Source organism: Panulirus ornatus, chromosome 21 (assembly GCF_036320965.1).
Source record: "Panulirus ornatus isolate Po-2019 chromosome 21, ASM3632096v1, whole genome shotgun sequence".
Taxonomy (NCBI): domain Eukaryota; kingdom Metazoa; phylum Arthropoda; class Malacostraca; order Decapoda; family Palinuridae; genus Panulirus; species Panulirus ornatus.
The window spans coordinates 2097453-2118951 of NC_092244.1; the positions used below are offsets into that span (position 1 = coordinate 2097453).

The window sequence follows — 21499 nt, forward strand, 5'->3', positions numbered from 1 at the left end:
TGGTCTCCCTCTTCTCCTCGTTCCCTCCACCTCCGACACATATATCCTCTTGGTCAATCTTTCCTCACTCATTCTCTCCATGTGCCCAAACCATTTCAAAACACCTTCTTCTGCTCTCTCAACCACGCTCTTTTTATTTCCACACATCTCTCTTACCCTTACGTTACTTACTCGATCAAACCACCTCACACCACACATTGTCCTCAAACATCTCATTTCCAGCACATCCATCCTCCTGCGCACAACTCTATCCATAGCCCACGCCTCGCAACCATACAACATTGTTGGAACCACTATTCCTTCAAACATACCCATTTTTGCTTTCCGAGATAATGTTCTCGACTTCCACACATTCTTCAAGGCTCCCAGAATTTTCGCCCCCTCCCCCACCCTATGATCCACTTCCGCTTCCATGGTTCCATCCGCTGCCAGATCCACTCCCAGATATCTAAAACACTTCACTTCCTCCAGTTTTTCTCCATTCAAACTCACCTCCCAATTGACTTGACCCTCAACCCTACTGTACCTAATAACCTTGCTCTTATTCACATTTACTCTTAACTTTCTTCTTTCACACACTTTACCAAACTCAGTCACCAGCTTCTGCAGTTTCTCACATGAATCAGCCACCAGCGCTGTATCATCAGCGAACAACAACTGACTCACTTCCCAAGCTCTTTCATCCCCAACAGACTTCATACTTGCCCCTCTTTCCAAAACTCTTGCATTCACCTCCCTAACAACCCTATCCATAAACAAATTAAACAACCATGGAGACATCACACACCCCTGTCGCAAACCTACATTCACTGAGAACCAGTCACTTTCCTCTCTTCCTACACGTACACATGCCTTACATCCTCGATAAAAACTTTTCACTGCTTCTAACAACTTGCCTCCCACACCATATATTCGTAATACCTTCCACAGAGCATCTCTATCAACTCTATCATATGCCTTCTCCGGATCCATAAATGCTACATACAAATCCATTTGCTTTTCTAAGTATTTCTCACATACATTCTTCAAAGCAAACACCTGATCCACACATCCTCTACCACTTCTGAAACCACACTGCTCTTCCCCAATCTGATGCTCTGTACATGCCTTCACCCTCTCAATCAATACCCTCCCATATAATTTACCAGGAATACTCAACAAACTTACACCTCTGTAATTTGAGCACTCACTCTTATCCCCTTTGCCTTTGTACAATGGCACTATGCACGCATTCCGCCAATCTTCAGGCACCTCACCATGAGTCATACATACATTAAATAACCTTACCAACCAGTCAATAATACAGTCACCCCCTTTTTTAATAAATTCCACAGCAATACCATCCAAACCTGCTGCCTTGCCGGCTCTCATCTTCCGCAAAGCTTTACCTCTTCTCTGTTTACCAAATCATTTTCCCTAACCCTCTCACTTTGCACACCACCTCGACCAAAACACCCTATATCTGCCACTCTATCATCAAACGCATTCAACAAACCTTGAAAATACTCACTCCATCTCCTTCTCACATCACCACTACTTGTTATCATCTCCCCATTTGCACCCTTCACTGAAGTTCCCATTTGCTCCCTTGTCTTACGCACTTTATTTACCTCCTTCCAGAACATCTTTTTATTCTCCCTAAAATTCAATATATATATACATATATATATATATGGGAGCGGGTGGCTGGAAATCCTCCCCTCTCGTTTTTTTCAATTTCCCAAAAGAAGGAACAGAGAAGGGGGCCAGGTGAGGATATTCCCTCAAAGGCCCAGTCCTCTGGTCTTAACGCTACCTCGCTAATGCGGGAAATGGCGAATAGTATGAAAGAAAGATATATATATATATATATATAACGTGGGCTATGGATAGAGTTGTGCGCAGGAGGATGGATGTGCTGGAAATGAGATGTTTGAGGACAATGTGTGGTGTGAGGTCGTTTGATCGAGTAAGTAACGTAAGGGTAAGAGAGATGTGTGGAAATAAAAAGAGTGTGGTTGAGAGAGCAGAAGAGGGTGTTTTGAAATGGTTTGGGCACATGGAGAGAATGAGTGAGGAAAGATTGACCAAGAGGATATATGTGTCGGAGGTGGAGGGAACGAGGAGAAGAGGGAGACCAAATTGGAGGTGGAAAGATGGAGTGAAAAGGATTTTGTGTGATCGGGGCCTGAACATGCAGGAGGGTGAAAGGAGGGCAAGGAATAGAGTGAATTGGAGCGATGTGGTATACAGGGGTTGACGTGCTGTCAGTGGATTGAATCAAGGCATGTGAAGCGTCCGGGGTAAACCATGGAAAGCTGTGTAGGTATGTATATTTGCGTGTGTGGACGTGTGTATGTACATGTGTATGAGGGGGGTTGGGCCATTTCTTTCGTCTGTTTCCTTGTGCTACCTCGCAAACGCGGGAGACAGCGACGAGGTATAAAAAAAAAAAAAAAAAAAAAAAAAAAAAAATATACATATATATATATGGCTGATTCATGTGAGAAACTGCAGAAGCTGGTGACTGAGTTTGGTAAAGTGTGTGGAAGAAGAAAGTTAAGAGTAAATGTGAATAAGAGCAAGGTTATTAGGTACAGTAGGGTTGAGGGTCAAGTCAATTGGGAGGTGAGTTTGAATGGAGAAAAACTGGAGGAAGTGAAGTGTTTTAGATATCTGGGAGTGGATCTGTCAGCAGATGGAACCATGGAAGCGGAAGTGGATCATAGGGTGGTGGAGGGGGCGAAAATTTTGGGAGCCTTGAAAAATGTGTGGAAGTCGAGAACATTATCTCGGAAAGCAAAAATGGGTATGTTTGAAGGAATAGTGGTTCCAACAATGTTGTATGGTTGCGAGGCGTGGGCTATGGATAGAGTTGTGCGCAGGAGGATGGATGTGCTGGAAATGAGATGTTTGAGGACAATGTGTGGTGTGAGGTGGTTTGATCGAGTAAGTAACGTAAGGGTAAGAGAGATGTGTGGAAATAAAAAGAGCGTGGTTGAGAGAGCAGAAGAGGGTGTTTTGAAATGGTTTGGGCACATGGAGAGAATGAGTGAGGAAAGATTGACCAAGAGGATATATGTGTCGGAGGTGGAGGGAACGAGGAGAAGAGGGAGACCAAATTGGAGGTGGAAAGATGGAGTGAAAAAGATTTTGTGTGATCGGGGCCTGAACATGCAGGAGGGTGAAAGGAGGGCAAGGAATAGAGTGAATTGGAGCCATGTGGTATACAGGGTTTGACGTGCTGTCAGTGGATTGAATCAAGGCATGTGAAGCGTCTGGGGTAAACCATGGAAAGCTGTGTAGGTATGTATATTTGCGTGTGTGGACGTGTGTATGTACATGTGTATGGGGGGGGTGGGCCATTTCTTTCGTCTGTTTCCTTGCGCTACCTCGCAAACGCGGGAGACAGCGACAAAGTATAAAAAAAAAAAAAAAAAAATATATATATATATATATTATATATATATATATATATATATATTTTTCTTTCATACTATTCGCCATTTCCCGCGTCAGCGAGGTAGCATTAAGAACAAAGGACTGGGCCTCTGAGGAAACATCCTCATCCAGCCCCCTTCTCTGTTCCTTCCTTTGGAAAGAGGGGCAAGTATGAAGTCTGTTGGGGATGAGAGAGCTTGGGAAGTGAGTCAGTTGTTGTTCGCTGATGATACAGCGCTGGTGGCTGATTCATGTGAGAAACTGCAGAAGCTGGTGACTGAGTTTGGTAAAGTGTGTGAAAGAAGAAAGTTAAGAGTAAATGTGAATAAGAGCAAGGTTATTAGGTACAGTAGGGTTGTGGGTCAAGTCAACTGGGAGGTAAGTTTGAATGGAGAAAAACTGGAGGAAGTAAAGTGTTTTAGATATCTGGGAGTGGATCTGGCAGTGGATGGAACCATGGAAGCGGAAGTGAATCATGGGGTGGGGGAGGGGGCGAAAATCCTGGGAGCCTTGAAGAATGTGTGGAAGTCGAGAACATTATCTCGGAAAGCAAAAATGGGTATGTTTGAAGGAATAGTGGTTCCAACAATGTTGTATGGTTGCGAGGCGTGGGCTATGGATAGAGTTGTGCGCAGGAGGGTGGATGTGCTGGAAATGAGATGTTTGAGGACAATATGTGGTGTGAGGTGGTTTGATCGAGTAAGTAATGTAAGGGTAAGAGAGATGTGTGGAAATAAAAAGAGCGTGGTTGAGAGAGCAGAAGAGGGTGTTTTGAAATGGTTTGGGCACATGGAGAGAATGAGTGAGGAAAGATTGACCAAGAGGATATATGTGTCGGAGGTGGAGGGAATGAGGAGAAGTGGGAGACCAAATTGGAGGTGGAAAGATGGAGTGAAAAAGATTTTGAGTGATCGGGGCCTGAACATGCAGGAGGGTGAAAGGCGGGCAAGGAATAGAGTGAATTGGATTGATGTGGTATACTGGGGTTGACGTGCTGTCAGTGGACTGAATCAGGGCATGTGAAGCGTCTGGGGTAAACCATGGAAAGTTGTGTGGGGCCTGGATGTGGAAAGGGAGCTGTGGTTTTGGGCATTATTGCATGACAGCTAGAGACTGAGTTTGAACGAATGGGGCCTTTGTTGTCTTTTCCTAGCACTACCTCGCACACATGAGGGGGGAGGGGGATGGTATTCCATGTGTGGCGAGGTGGCGATGGGAATGAATAAAGGCAGACAGTGTGAATTGTATGCATGGGTATATATGTATGTGTCTGTGTGTGTATATATATGTGTACATTGAGATGTATAGGTATGTATATTTGCGTGTGTGGACGTGTATGTATATACATGTGTATGGGGGTGGGTTGGGCCATTTCTTTCGTCTGTTTCCTTGCGCTACCTCGCAAACGCGGGAGACAGCGACAAAGCAAAATAAAATATAAGTAAAATATAAATATTATCATTATTATCATTTTATTACTTTTATTACTATTATCATAATTGCTGTTTCCTGCATCAGCAAGGTAGCGCAAGGAAACAAACGAAGAATGGCCAACCACTTATATTTTCTATAATTTCATTTATTATACTTAATTGCTGTCTCCCGCATTAGCAAGGTAGTGCAAGGAAACAGACAAGGACTGGCCAAACCCACCCACATACACAAGTATATACATTAACACCCATACATGCACATATACATATATAAACATTTCAACGTATACATACACACATATACTTATATATATATAAACATGTACATATTCACATTTGCTGCCTTCATCCATTCCTGCTGCCATCCTGCAACACATGAAACAGCATCCCCCCAGCGAGGTTGTGCCAGGAAATGACAAAAAGGCCACATTCATTCACACTGTCTCTAGCTGTCATGTGTAATGCACCAAAACCACAGCTACCTTTCCATGGTTTACCCCAGATGCTTCACATGCCCTGGTTCAATCCAATGACAGCATGTCAACCCCAGTATACCAAATCTTTCCAATTCACTCTATTCCTAACACGCCTTTCACCCTCCTGTACGTTCAGGCCCTGATTGCTCAAAATCTTTTTCACTCCATCCTTCCAACTCCAATTTGGTCTCCTGCTTCTCCTTCTTCCCTCCACCTCTGACACATATATCCTCTTTGTCAATCATTCCTCACTCATTCTCTCCATGTATCCAAACCACTTCAACACACCCTCTACTGCTCTCTCAACCACTCATTTTATTACCACAAACCTCTCTTACTCTTTTATTAGTTACTCGATCAAACCACTATTCCTTCAAATATACCCATTTTTGCTCTCCAAGATAATGTTCTTACCTTCCACACATTCTTCAACGCTCCCAGAACCTTCGCCCCCTTCCCCACCCTGTGACTCACTTCCGTTTCTATGGTTCCATCCACTGTTAAGTCCGCTTCCGCTTCCATGGTTCCATCCACTGCTAAGTCCACTTCTAGATATCTAAAACACTTCATTTTCTCCAGTTTTTCTCAATTCAAACTTACCTCCCAATTAATTTGCCCCTCAACCCTACTGAACCTAATAACCTTGTTACATACAGCGCTGGTGGCTGATTCGGGTGAGAAACTGCAGAAGTTGGTGACTGAGTTTGGTAAAGTGTGTGAAAGGAAAGCCCCTCAACCCTACTGAACCTAATAACCTTGTTACATACAGCGCTGGTGGCTGATTCAGGTGAGAAACTGCAGAAGTTGGTGACTGAGTTTGGTAAAGTGTGTGAAAGGAGAAAGTTGAGACAATGTGAGTAAGAGCAAGGTTAGTAGATTCAACAGGGTTGAGGGACAAGTTAATTGGGAGGTAAGTTTGCATGGAGAAAAACTACAGGAAGTGGTGTTTTAGATATCTGGGAGTGGCCTTAACAGCAGATGGAACCATGGAAGCAGAAGTGAGTCAAAGGGCGGAGGAGGAGACAAAGGTTCTGGGAGCGTTGAAGAATGTATGGAAGGCGAGAACATTATCTCTGAAAGCAAAAATGGATATGTTTAAAGGAATAGTAGTTCCAACAGTGTTATATGGTTGTGAGGCATGGGCTATAGATAGGGTTGTGCGGAGGAGGCTGGATGTGTTGGAAATGAAATACTTGAGGACAATATGTGGTGTGAGGTGGATTGATCGTTTCGGCCTCTGCAACTTCTTGACCTCCTGCCTCTTTCTCTTGCACATCTCCCACTAGCATTCCTTTCCTCTAAGTAACACCAATAAGCCTCTCTTTTCACTTTGACTAGAAACTTAACTTCAATATCCTAATACACACTAACAATTCTAACCTGCCTACTTTTCACATGCCAGCAATACTCCCTAAACTAATATCAAATATTCAGATTCATTCTACAAACAAAACACAAGACAGTTTCAATATAACACAAAATATGGATGCAACTGTTAATTTTCCATTCAAAGTTCCTTTACCCTACAAACTGCACCTGATACCTTCTTGTTTTTGTCATGTCTATGCTATATAAGGAGAGCAGGAATAACAATACATAAAGACATCTAAGACAATATATCAAAACTTTCCCCGAGTTTCAAAATGTAAAGCATCACAAACATTGTGATTCATTTATTGCTGACTATAAATGACTTTCCAGGAAGAGTGTACTTATATGACGACATGATCATGAGGAAAGTAAAGAATGATGAGGATTGCATCAATTTACAAAAACACTTAGACAAACTCAAAAATTGGTTTGATACATGGCAAATGGAATTCAACCCAAGTACAAGCAAAGTACTGAGGATGGGACAGTAGAAGAGGACCTTGATATGAGTATTATCCTGAGGCAAATAAGTTGCTCATATCTTATTTGAGAGGGAGTTGGGAATTGACACTGTAACTAACATGTCACTAGAGTTTCACCTCAGGAGAACGTAAAGACAGTCTACTAGCAAATAACAGAGGTGCATGTAAGGATATATATGTTTGGCCATTATCAAAAGGTGCTAGAGGTGAAAAAGAGGGCATATGAGAGTTGGGGTGAGAGAGGATCGTTAAATTTTAGGGAGAATAAAAAGATGTTCTGGAAGGAGGTAAATAAAGTGCATAACACAAGGGAGCAAATGGGAACTTCAGAGAAGGGGGCTAATGGGGAGGTGATAACAAGTAGTGGTGATGTGAGAAGGAGATGGAGTGAGTATTTTGAAGGTTTGTTGAATGTGTTTGATGATAGAGTGGCAGATATAGGGTGTTTGGGTCGAGGTGGTGTGCAAAGTGAGACGGTTAGGGAAAATGATTTGGTAAACAGAGAAGAGGTAGTAAAAGCTTTGCGGAAGATGAGAGCCGGCAAGGCAGCAGGTTTGGATGGTATTGCAGTGGAAGCTATTAAAAAAGGGGGTGACTGTATTGTTGACTGGTTGGTAAGGTTATTTAATGTATGTATGATTCATGGTGAGGTGCCTGAGGATTGGCGGAATGCTTGCATAGTGCCACTGTACAAAGGCAAAGGGGATAAGAGTGAGTGCTCAAATTACAGAGGTATAAGTTTGTTGAGTATTCCTGGGAAATCATATGGCAGGGTATTGATTGAGAGGGTGAAGGCATGTACAGAGCATCAGATTGGGGAAGAGCAGTGTGGTTTCAGAAGTGGTAGAGGATGTGTGGATCAGGTGTTTGCTTTGAAGAATGTATGTGAGAAATACTTAGAAAAGCTAATGGATTTGTATGTAGCATTTATGGATCTGGAGAAGGCATATGATAGAGTTGATAGAGATGCTCTATGGAAGGTACTAAGAATATATGGTGTGGGAGGCAAGTTGTTAGAAGCAGTGAAAAGTTTTTATCGAGGATGTAAGGCATGTGTGCGTATAGGAAGAGAGGAAAGTGATTGGTTCTCAGTGAATGTAGGTTTGTGGCAAGGGGTGTGTGATGTCTCCATGGTTGTTTAATTTGTTTATGGATAGGGTTGTTAGGGAGGTGAATGCAAGAGTTTTGGAAAGAGGGGCAAGTATGCAGTCTGTTGGGGATGAGAGAGCTTGGGAAGTGAGTCAGTTGTTCGCTGATGATACAGCGCTGGTGGCTGATTCATGTGAGAAATTGCAGAAGCTGGTGACTGAGTTTGGTAAAGTGTGTGAAAGAAGAAAGTTAAGAGTAAATGTGAGTAAGAGCAAGGTTATTAGGTACAGTAGGGTTGAGGGTCAAGTCAATTGGGAGGTAAGTTTGATTGGAGAAAAACTGGAGGAAGTAAAGTGTTTTAGATATCTGGGAGTGGATCTGGCAGCGGATGGAAGCGGAAGTGAATCATAGGGTGGGGGAGGGAGCGAAAATTCTGGGAGCCTTGAAGAATGTGTGGAAGTCGAGAACATTATCTCCAAAAGCAAAGATGGCTATGTTTGAAGGAATAGTGGTTCCAACAATGTTGTATGGTTGCAAGGTGTGGGCTATGGATAGAGGTGTGCGCAGGAGGGTGGATGTGCTGGAAATGAGATGTTTGAGGACAATATGTGGTGTGAGGTGGTTTGATCGAGTAAGTAATGTAAGGGTAAGAGAGATGTGTGGAAATAAAAAGAGCGTGGTTGAGAGAGCAGAAGAGGGTGTTTTGAAATGGTTTGGGCACATGGAGAGAATGAGTGAGGAAAGATTGACCAAGAGGATATATGTGTCAGAGGTGGAGGGAACGAGGAGAAGTGGGAGACCAAATTGGAGGTGGAAAGATGGAGTGAAAAAGATTTTGAGTGATCGGGGCCTGAACATGGAGGAGGGTGAAAGGCGGGCAAGGAATAGAGTGAATTGGATCGATGTGGTATACTAGGGTCGACGTGCTGTCAATGGATTGAATCAGGGCACGTGAAGTGTCTGGGGTAAACCATGGAAAGTTGTGTGGGGCCTCAATATGGAAAGGGAGCTCTGGTTTCAGGAATTATTGCATGACAGCTAGAGACTGAGTGTGAACGAATGGGGTCTTTGTTGTCTTTTCCTAGCGCTACCTCGCACACATGAGGGGGGAGGGGGATGTTATTCCATGTGTGGTGAGGTGGCGATGGGAATGAATAAAGGCAGACAGTGTGAATTGTGTGCATGTGTATATATGTATGTGTCTGTGTGTGTATATATATGTGTACATTGAGATGTATGGGTATGCATATTTGCGTGTGTGGACGTGTATGTATATACATGTGTATGGGGGTGGGTTGGGCCATTTCTTTCATCTGTTTCCTTGCGCTACCTTGCAAACGCGGGAGACAGCGACAAAGCAAAATAATAATAATAATAATTATTAAGATAATGCATGCTTCTCTAAATTTGTCACTGCAATTCTAGAAATACAAAGAGCTAATAGCAAAGGAGGAAAATAATGATGGCAACAGCATCAAAAGAGCTGCATTACAGCGACAGGTCAAAGGATATCGATTTCTCAATCAGAAAAGTTTCTAAACCAGTTTCATGATGACAAAGAACAGTTCTTCAAAAGATATAAAAAGAAAGCAACCAAAGGCTATAACAAGAAACTACCCAAAATATTCATTGGAAGAGATATAATGATGCACTTTTAAAGCATCACTATAGTGAAAGAATGGACAAGTTGAGATGAAATTGTACGCACTGACAATATGCAAAAGTTTAAAAAAAGATTTTGGATAAAATTAATAGGGCCCCTACTCATGAGGAAATCCCTCCCAGCACTATCCAAACACGTAATTACACATACATCCATGCGTCATCATCCCCCCCTCAGGCTCTCTCTCTCAAAATAAAAAAAAATTTGGTCTGATATATGAAAAAATTTGTGAAGTACAATATCTATGAAAGTGAAACTAACCCTGATTATAAAACGAATCTATGAGGGATGGGGGTTTATTTCAATAAGCTATATTTACATATGCATATATTATAAAACATATAATCTTTTCAACACTTCTGCATGTGTAGAGCAATATATTACCTTTATGAATAATAATATGGACAAAATTTGTAAAAAAAAATTACATAAATCCATAAAAAACCCACAGATTACATCTAAGAAAGACTCCTACATTATGATAATGGCTTCCTCATCCTTGGGGATGAGCTTTACAGAAAGTAAGGAATCTTGAGCAAGAAGAGCCAGCCTGGTGAGCATATTCTTACTCTCGCCTCCTCTCTCCAACCTACCCCATACTCACCAGATTTATTGTACAATGCTGGGTTAGGTCTATTAGCCTGGTAATGGTCACTATCATCCGAATCAGAATGAACCTCCTCATGCGAGTGCTTCCCCCTCCTCATCGGTGAATCTGGTTCCTCTTCAGGACTCTCATCTCGCCTCTTGTAAGTTCGCTGCTTGTTTCTCCTACTGCTTTTAAATGTTGCAGAGATGTCAGGCACATTGGAAACTGGAGTCTCCAATGTCTTCCTAATGTGAGTTATATCAGGCTTTGATGAGGGCAACACAGGAGAATCCTTCTCCTTTTTCTCCTTGTCTTTTGCACGATGAAGTGATCTTGCTGAACGTGTCTCTGACTTTGGAGATTTAGATTCCTTCTCTTTTTTGTGTTTTGCTGGTGTTTCCTTCTTACTTTTACGCTCTTCCTTTACCTTCTCCTTTTCTTTCTCCTTTTCCTTTTCTTTTTCTTTTTCCTTTTCTTTCTCCTTTTCTTTCTCTTTCTCTTTCTGCTCTTTACTAGCCACTCTAGGATCACGAGAAGATGTAACTTGCATATCACTTGGCTTGTCAAGCTTTGCACTGTTCATGGCAAGAGCTGAATTTAGTCTTGGATCTCTAGAACTTTCAGAATTCAGTCTAGGGTCTCGAGAACTCTCTGTTGTAATCCTTGGGTCACGATTATTTTCCACAGTTAATCTAGGATCCCGAGATGTTTCACTAATTCGTCTTGAATCTTGAGATGCAGCAACCACTGGCAGTACCTGGTGAACACGCCTTGGGTCTACATGAATGGTGGAGCTCACCTGTTGGGTATAAATAAATATGTAAACTTTTTAAGAAAAAAAATAATTACATACATCAAATTGCAAAATTCAGTAACTGCTTAAATCTCTTTAAATTCAGCAACTAATAGTTCCCTTTAAGCTCTCTGGACATTTCTTGAATAATGATAACACCGACACCATCTAACCCTAAAATGACTTTCTCATCCAAACCACTTGAACATCAAGAGGAAAACTTAAAACCAATCAAAAAGGCAAAATATCAACTTTAAAGTCTCTTACAATGACCAATACAAAGCAATACTTTGTAATAACAGTAACCATAGTATTATTCTAAATCATATAGAACATACAACTCTGATATACACCATCAAATCCACACCAATTAGCTTCAATACCTGATGTGAATTCAAAGATCAGCAGGATCAGCACTTATAGCTGGCACTAATAATACTGGCTGCTGCATTATGACAAGTGCAATAGAGTGAAAACAATCAAGCACCTGCAACCCACAGAGATGCATGTTAATCAGGTTTTCCTCGTAATACATCAGGTTAGATTATTGTCTAAACAAATACAAATATCATTATACTTAACCGCCACCTCCTGCGTTAGCGAGGAGGGGCAAGGAAACAGATGAGGAATGGCCTAACCCACCCACATACACATATAAATAACGCCTACACATGCACATATACATACATAAACATTTCACGACATACACATATATATACACAGACATACATACATACACATGCACATATTCATATTTGCTGCATTCATCCATTCCTGTCGCCACCCATGAAATAGCATCTCCCCCCCCCCCCCCCCCCCCCCCCCCCCAAGCAAGGTAGTGCCAGGAACAGACAAAAAAGGCCACATTTGTTCATATTCAGTCTCTGGCTATCGTGTAATGCAGCGAAACCAGAACTCCCTTTCCACTTCTAGGCCCCACTGACTTTTCATGGTTTACCCCAGACACTTCACATACCCTGGTTTAATCCACTGACAGCACACGTGTGTGTGTGTGTGTGTGTGTGTGTGTGTGTGTGTGTGTGTGTGTGGAGGGGGGGGGTGATAATGGAAGCAGTGTACTGCAAATAAAGGCAAATACTTATAATCCTCCATGTCTCCATGGTTGTTTAATTTGTTTATGGATGGGGTTGTTAGGGAGGTGAATGCAAGAGTTTTGGAAAGAGGGGCAAGTATGAAGTCTGTTGTGGATGAGAGAGCTTGGGAAGTGAGTCAGTTGTTGTTCGCTGATGATACAGCGCTGGTGGCTGATTCATGTGAGAATTGCAGAAGCTGGTGACTGAGTTTGGTAAAGTGTGTGAAACAAGAAAGTTAAGAGTAAATGTGAATAAGAGCAAGGTTATTAGGTACAGTAGGGTTGAGGGTCAAGTCAATTGGGAGGTGAGTTTGAATGGAGAAAAACTGGAGGAAGTAAAGTGTTTTAGATATCTGGGAGTGGATCTGGCAGCGGATGGAACCATGGAAGCGGAAGTGAATCATAGGGTGGGGGAGGGGGCGAAAATCCTGGGAGCCTTGAAGAATGTGTGGAAGTCGAGAACATTATCTCAGGAAAGCAAAAATGGGTATGTTTGAAGGAATAGTGGTTCCAACAATGTTGTATGGTTGCGAGGCGTGGGCTATGGATAGAGTTGTGCGCAGGAGGGTGGATGTGCAGGAAATGAGATGTTTGAGGACAATATGTGGTGTGAGGTGGTTTGATCGAGTAAGTAATGTAAGGGTAAGAGAGATGTGTGGAAATAAAAAGAGCGTGGTTGAGAGAGCAGAAGAGGGTGTTTTGAAATGGTTTGGGCACATGGAGAGAATGAGTGAGGAAAGATTGACCAAGAGGATATATGTGTCGGAGGTGGAGGGAATGAGGAGAAGTGGGAGACCAAATTGGAGGTGGAAAGATGGAGTGAAAAAGATTTTGAGTGATCGGGGCCTGAACATGGAGGAGGGTGAAAGGCGGGCAAGGAATAGAGTGAATTGGATCGATGTGGTATACCGGGGTTGACGTGCTGTCAGTGGATTTGAATCAGGGCATGTGAAGCATCTGGGGTAAACCATGGAAAGTTGTGTGGGGCCTGGATGTGGAAAGGGAGCTGTGGTTTCGGGCATTATTGCATGACAGCTAGAGACTGAGTGTGAACAAATGGGGCCTTTGGTGTCTTTTCCTAGCGCTACCTCGCACACATGAGGGGGGAGGGGGATGGTATTCCATGTGTGGCGAGGTGGCAATGGGAATGAATAAAGGCAGACAGTGTGAATTGTGTGCATGGGTATATATGTATGTGTCTGTGTGTGTATATATATGTGTGCATTGAGATGTATAGGTATGTATATATGCGTGTGTGGATGTGTATGTATATACCTGTGTATGGGGGTGGGTTGGGCCATTTCTTTCGTCTGTTTCCTTGCGCTACCTCGCAAACGCGGGAGACAGCGACAAAGCAAAATAATAATAATAATATAAATACTTATAATCCTACATATCTTGTTGAAAGAATGGAAGCCAAGAACCTCAACCACCAAAGTCAAAAAAAGGGCACATCAAGTCACAAAAAAACTATGTAGAACATGCAACAGTAGGTCTGGCCAGAATAAGTCTCTCTCTATTTGACTGAGGCTCTCACTGTTAACTATTAACAAAACTCCACTTACACATAAAACACTCAAATCTATGCACAGTTAACAGAGGTTCTGTCAGACAGAAAGATAGTTTCTATTTTCTATTGGGGTGTCTCATTGTTAACAAGCAACAAAATTTTACACACAAACAAATCTATGCCCTCAATCTAAGCAAAATTGTCCTATAAAACAAGACTTTTTTTTACAGAAAAAAAGGAAAATCTATTCAAATCTTTAAACAAAATACATAAAACTTCCTAATACATATGAGCCCCACGGTACTCTTTCACTGAAACTCGTCATTCAAGCCATTCTTCCACTCAGACTCTCTCAAACTGTCATTCATGTGGTCAAATTCTCAAAAACTAAATTCATAAACGAAAATGAAAAAGAGGAAAATCTGAAGTAAACAACTAAACAAAAAGAATTTACTTTGTCGCTGTCTCCCACATTAGCACAAGGAAACAGACGAAAAAATGGCCCAACCCACCCACATACACATGTACATACATAACATCCACACATGCAAATATACATACCTATACATCTCAACGTATACACATACATACACACACAGACATGTACATATATACACATGTACATAATTCATACTGTCTGCCTTTATTCATTCCCATCGCCAAACCACCACACATGAAATAACATCCCCCTCTCCCCTCATGTGCGTGAGGTAGCGCTAGGAAAAGACAACAAAGGCCACATTTGTTCACACTCAGTCTCTAGCTGTCATGTAACAATGCACCGAAGCCACAGCTCCCTTTCCACATCCAGGCCCCACACAACTTTCCATGGTTTACCCCAGACGCTTCACATGTCCTGGTTCAATCCATTGACAGCACACGTCGACCCCAGTATACCACATCGTTCCAATTCACTCTATTCCTTGCACGCCTTTCACCCTCCTGCATGTTCAGGCCCTGATCGTTCAAAATCTTTTTCACTCCATCTTTCCACCTCCAATTTGGTCTCCCACTTCTCCTCCTTCCCTCCACCTCTGACACATATATCCTTTTTGTCAATCTTTCCTCACTCATTCTCTCCATGTGACCAAACCATTTCAAAACACCCACTTCTGCTCTCTCAACCACACTCTTTTTATTACCACACATCTATCTTACCCTTTCATTACTTACTCGATCAAACCTCCTCACACCACATATTGTCCTCAAACATCTCATTTCCAGCACATCCACCCTCCTCCACACAACTCTATCTATAGCCCACGCCTCGCAACCATATAACATTGTTGGGACCACTATTCCTTCAAACATACCCATTTTTGCTTTCCGAGACAATGTTCTCAACTTCCACACATTCTTCAATGCTCCCAGAACTTTCACCCCCTCCCCCACCCTATGATTCATAGTGCAACCATTATGAAAGGTTAGAAATAAGTGGATGGGCTATGTGATTGAAGAAACTCCATGCACAGGGAGAAGATAAACAGGAACATGACCAAAACGTAAAGGAATGACAAAGGTAAACAGCCTCCTGCTGACCAAGATATGATACAGCACAGAGATGGTCCCAACACATTTCACTCCCCATGTTACACAATGGCACCATGAAACTCCATTGCATCTATTATGTTTCATTTACCTTAAATAAACAATAACTTCTGACTCATGATGTTGGCACTTTTACTAATTGTCTTACTTTTCAAGAGAGAGGACAAAAAGAAGGGGGGGAGAATTTGTTAAAAAAATAGTACATATAAGTAATTAGGGAGGGTATTGATTGAGAGGGTAAAGGCATGTACAGAGCATCAGACTGGGGAAGAGCAGTGTGGTTTCAGAAGTGGTAGAGGATGTGTTGATCAGGTGTTTGCTTTAAAGAATGTATGTGAGAAATACTTTGAAAAACAGATGGATTTGTATGTAGCATTTATGGTTCTGGAGAAGGCATATGATAAGGTTGATAGAGATGCTTCGTGAAAGGTACTAAGAGTATATGGTGTGGGAGGTAAGTTGCTAGAAGCAGTGAAAAGGTTTTACCAAGGACATAAGGCATGTGTAAGAGTAGGAAGAGAGGAAAGTGACTGGTTCCCAGTGAATGTCGGCTCACAGCAAGGGTGCGTGATGTCTCCATGGTTGTTTAATTTGCTCATGGATGGGGTGGTTAGGGAGGTGAATGCAAGAGTTTTGGAGAGAAGGGCAAGTATGCAGTCTGTTCTGGATGAGAGGGCTTGGGAATTGAGTCAGTTGTTGTTCGCTGATGATACAGTGCTGGTGGCTGATTCAGGTAAGAAACTGCAGAAGTTGGTGAATGAGTTTGGTCAACTTTGTGAAAGAAGAAAGTTGAGAGTAAATTTGAATAAGAGCAAGGTTATGAGATTCAGTAGGGTTAAGAGACAGGTTAATTGTGAGGTAAGTTTGAAAGGAGAAAAACTGGAAGTGAAGTGTTTTAGATATATGGGAGTGGATTTAGCAGCGGATGGAACCATGGAAGTGGAAACGGGTCACAGGGTGGGGTAGGGGGCGAAGGTTTTGGGAGCACTGGAGAATGTGTGGAAGGCGAGAACATTATCTCGGAGAAAGAATGGGTATGTTTGAAGGAATTGTGGTTCAAACTATGTTATATGGTTGCGAGGCATGGGCTATGGATAGGGTTGCGCGGAGGAGGGTGGATGCGTTGGAAATGAGATGTTCGAGGACAATGTGTGGAGTGATGTGGTTTGATCGGGTAAGTAATGAGAGGGTACGAGAGATGTGTGGTAATAAAAAGAATTCAGTTTAGAGAGCAGAAGCGGGCGTACTGAAATGGTTTGGTCACATAGAGAGAATGAGAGGAAAGATTGACAAAGAGGATATATGCGTCAGAGGTAGAGGGAACGAGAAGTGGGAGACCAAATTGGAAGTGGAAGGATGGAGTGAAAAAGATTTTGAGCAATAGGGGCCTGAACATACAGGAGGGTGAAAGGCATGCATGCAAGGAATAGAGTGAACTGGAATGATGAGGTATACCAGGGTCAACATGCAGTCAATGGACTGAACCAGAGAAGATGAAGCGTTTGGGGTAAACCATGGAAACTCTTGTGGGGCCTAGATGTGGGAAGAGAGCTGTGGTTTCGGTGCATTACACATGACAGCTAGAGACTGTGTGAATAAATGTGGCCTTTGTTGTCTTTTCCCATCGCTACCTTGTGCACACATGGGGGGTGCTATTTCATGTGTGGCGGGGTGGCGATGGAAATGGATGAAGGCAGCAAGTATGAATATGTATGTACATATGAATATCTCTGTGTATGTATATGTATGTTGTATGGTTGCGAGGCGTGGGCTATGGATAGAGTTGTGCGCAGGAGGATGGATGTGATGGAAATGAGATGTTTGAGGACAATGTGTGGTGTGAGGTGGTTTGATCGAGTGAGTAACGTAAGGGTAAGAGAGATGTGTGGAAATAAAAAGAGCGTGGTTGAGAGAGCAGAAGAGGGTGTTTTGAAGTGGTTTGGGCACATGGAGAGGATGAGTGAGGAAAGATTGACCAAGAGGATATATGTGTCGGAGGTGGAGGGAACGAGGAGAAGAGGGAGACCAAATTGGAGGTGGAAAGATGGAGTGAAAAAGATTTTGTGTGATCGGGGCCTGAACATGCAGGAGGGTGAAAGGAGGGCAAGGAATAGAGTGAATTGGAGCGATGTGGTATACCGGGGTTGACGTGCTGTCAGTGGATTGAATCAGGGCATGTGAAGCGTCTGGGGTAAACCATGTGGGTATGTATATTTGCGTGTGTGGACGTATGTATATACATGTGTATGGGGGGGGGGGTTGGGCCATTTCTTTCGTCTGTTTCCTTGCGCTACCTCGCAAACGCGGGAGACAGCGACAAAGTATAATAAAAAAAAATAAAAAATAATGTATATGTATGTATATGTTGAAATGTATAGGTATGCATATGTGTGTGTGTGGGTGTCTATGTATATACATGTGTATGTGGGTGGGTAGGGCCATTCTTTCTTTTGTTTCCTTGCACTAACTCACTAACATGGGAGACAGCGACTAAGTATATTAACATATAAATAAATAAATAATTAGTAACAATGTCAAAAAAGCAAGAGAACAAATGGGAACATTGGTGAAGTAGGCAAAAGAGGAAGTGGTAGCAGGAAATGATACAGTAAGGAGGAGATTGTGAGAGAATTTTGAAGGACTGTTGAATATGTTTGACGATACAATGGCAAATGTAGGGTATTTGGGTCGGGGCGGTATGCAAAGTGCCATGAAAAGCGGATTAGTGAAGTGCTGAAAACTTAAACAAGATGAAATAAGACAAGGTGGATGGAGAGAATGGTGTTGCTGTTGAATTTTTTAAGAAAAGGGTTGAATGTGTTCTTGACTGTATGGATCATGGTTAGGTGCCAGAGAATTGGCAGAATGCATGCATAGTGCCACTGTCTAAAGACAAAGGGGACAAAAGTGAGTGTTCGAATCAAGTAAGTTGGCTGAGTGAGTGTTCCTGGTAAAGTGTATGGGAGAGTGGTGATTGAGAGGGTAAGGGCATGCACAGAGCATCAGACTGGGGAGGAACAGTGTGGTTTCAGAAGTGGCAGAGGATGTATAGTTGCCCTTAACATATGTAAGGCATTTGGCAGGGTGTGGCATCAGGGTCTCGTCTCTAAACTCCCCTCTTTTGGCTTCCCTACCTCCATTTGCTCCTTCATATCTAACTTCCTCTCTGGCCAATCTATCTCTGTATTTCTTGATGGATCAGCCTCCCTCTTTTCTCCACCAACAGTGGTGTCCCTCAAGGTTCTGTCCTGTCCCCTACACTTTTCCTTTTTTCAATTATTTCCTTTCCTCCACAAGTAATCCAATGCACTCATACACTGACAACTCTAACAATGCATTCATCCACATCCTTCAATTTTGCTCCCTCTTTTCTCACTCGATCTATATCTCATCTTGACAGTTTCCTCAATAAACTCAGACTTGGACAGGATATCTCAGTGGGGTACACATAATCTTGTTAAGTTTAGTGCCTCCAAGACCCAATTTTTATCCACCTCTATCAAAAACTCCACATAACTTTTGCCTCTCTTTGATGTTTCCCTAATTCCACCTCCTGACTCAATAGACATACTTGGTATTTCTGAAACATCCACTCTTTCTTGGAAACCCCACATTGCAGGAATAGCTAAAACTCTGCATCTAAGAAACTGAGTGTCCTGTTCAGATGTTGAAGCTTCTGAACAGGGACTGATTCGTCCTTGTATGGAGTACTGCTGTCACATTTGGGGTTGTTTTAGCTCTCTATCCGTACTTGACAGGGTTGAGTCAAAAGCAGTAAGACTTATATACTGTACCAGGATAACTTCCAAAGTTGAGCTGGCTGCTCATGTTCACCCACCACTAGCTAGATCACACAGTACCTGGCAATCTGCTGCTTCACATGATTAGTGTGTGGCCATCAGCAACTCAAGGGTGGGCCATTTTGATACCTGCTTCTTTCCCTACATTTCAAAGTTTTGGAACTGTGTATCTTCTCATGTCTTTCCCAATACCTATGACTTGGCACATTTCAAAAGGCAGGTCTTTTATCTACGTCCTCAAAAATTCATAAATACTTTCCCTTGTCTTTTCTTTTTCCACTTCATAATTCTCTCTTTAATTCAATTAAGGCCCAGCCTTGATGTGGACTTTTGGCCATGACTGGCACCTTCAACATAAAAAAAAGTGTTTGCTTAAAGAATGTGTGAAAAATACTTACAGAAACAGATGGATTGATACCCGTTTATCTATTACTCCTACTATTTTGCCAAAAGACAAGGCTGCGCATAGTTCTCACTACAGGAAAATCTAGAGCTACGAAAAATGAGCTGTGTGAGTTATGCGTTATCAAGTGTTATGTATGACATGGAGATATATGTTTGTGGACAGAATGCCAGTAGTCCACATGCAGGTGAAGCAAAAAGGAAAGACAGCTACCTGGGTCAAAGGAGTGTACCCTGACACAATCACTGAAGAGCTGGCTCACTACACAGCTGTCATTAACACTCCCTATACCCAGGTGGGTAGTACCAGTAATATATCATATGGTTAGTAGGTGCCTACCAGCTATTATCTTAATGATCTACAGTAAATTATCTCACACCACCCATATTCCTGAGTCCTGTGACCTTTCTCCTTATATTCTGGATCTGTTTTTCACCTCTTAATCCTTTGTGTTGTAGCTACACTTGACCACACTCTCATAAATATATCAATTTTAATGGCACCTCCCCTTCCAGCAGCTTCTAAACATAAAATGTAAATATCAGCATCTCATACAAAAGCTGACTGGAATAACTAACAAAGATTCTTCTCAGACTGTCCTCGAGTAAATTACTGTCTCTTGTCTGGTGATGCCTCCATCTCCACCAAACACATAGCAGAAGTTACTGTTGCAGGAATGGAAGCAAATATCCCCTCTTCCTCCAAGAAAACCTCTTCTTCCAATCCAGGGTTAAACAAATCCTGTTCTGAAGCCATTTGGGCAAGGAATTAGGCTGGGAAAACATCTCCATCCTCCAACTCCCATTCATTATTTATCATAGCCCATAATCATTGCTAGTACATTATCCACAAGGAAAAGCATTCCTTTGTTCAAAGGAAGTGTGAAAACCTCTCCTTATCATCGACAGACATGTCTTTCTGGTCTTAAGCTGTGGGCATCATTAACAACTTCTGTCACTCTAACTTTCCTTTACATTTCCATTCGGATGGTACTATACTTGTATCTCCTGTGCAAAAAAAAGAAACTATCTTTGGTTCCCATTTCTCCTCTTATTCTACCCTAGATAAACCTAACACTACTTCACCCCCTGATGCTCATCTCTGAACGCAAGCAAGGGTTGCAGTCCTGATGGCATCCATCTCTGTATAATAAAAGAGTGTGCCTCTGAACATGCATCTGTGCTTACTTTTCTGTTCTATTTCTGGTTAAAAACCAGAGCTTTTTCTTCTTTATAGATGCATGGACCGTTACATTCCATCCCTAAGAAGGGTGACCTTACAAACCCTCTAAATTTCTTCTGATGCTTTGAAATCTACTATTTCCAGTCTTAGAATCCTTCCTCAATTCCTATGTCCTCAGAGATCTTGAATCTTACATTATTATCTCTGATCACCAGTGAGGCATCCATAAGGTAAGATCCTCTCCTGATATTCTTTCATATCTTACTAATGTAAGGTAATCATCCTTGAAGGATTTTGCAGATTCCTATGTAGTTGCCCTTAACATATCCAAGGCCTTGGATCGGGTGTAGCATCAGGTCTTGTTTCTAAGCTCCCCTCTTTTGGCTTCCCTCCCTCACTTTGCTCCATCATATCTAGCTTCCTCTCTGGGCAATCTATCTCAAAAATTGTTGATGGATCAGCCTCACACCCTCTCTCTATTAACTACAGTGTCCTTCAGGGTTATGTCCTGTCTCTACATTTTTTCTCCCTTTTTTTTTTTTCATTAATTTCCTTTCTTCCAAAAATAACCAAATGTATGCATATGCTAATGACTCAACACTACAATCCTCATCCTTCAATTTTACTCCTTCTCTCACCTGATCTGC

At 42.2% G+C, this 21499-nt stretch overlaps 1 protein-coding gene across 1 annotated transcript in view; it reads right to left on the minus strand.

Annotated features, from left to right (window-relative positions):
• LOC139756229 (uncharacterized) overlaps positions 1–21499 on the minus strand; it is a 256352-nt gene that overhangs the window by 132189 nt on the left and 102664 nt on the right. Inside the window, exon 7 of the mRNA XM_071675386.1 lies at positions 10539–11322. Coding sequence (XP_071531487.1) covers positions 10539–11322 — 784 coding nt within the window. The remainder of the gene's footprint in view (positions 1–10538; positions 11323–21499) is intronic.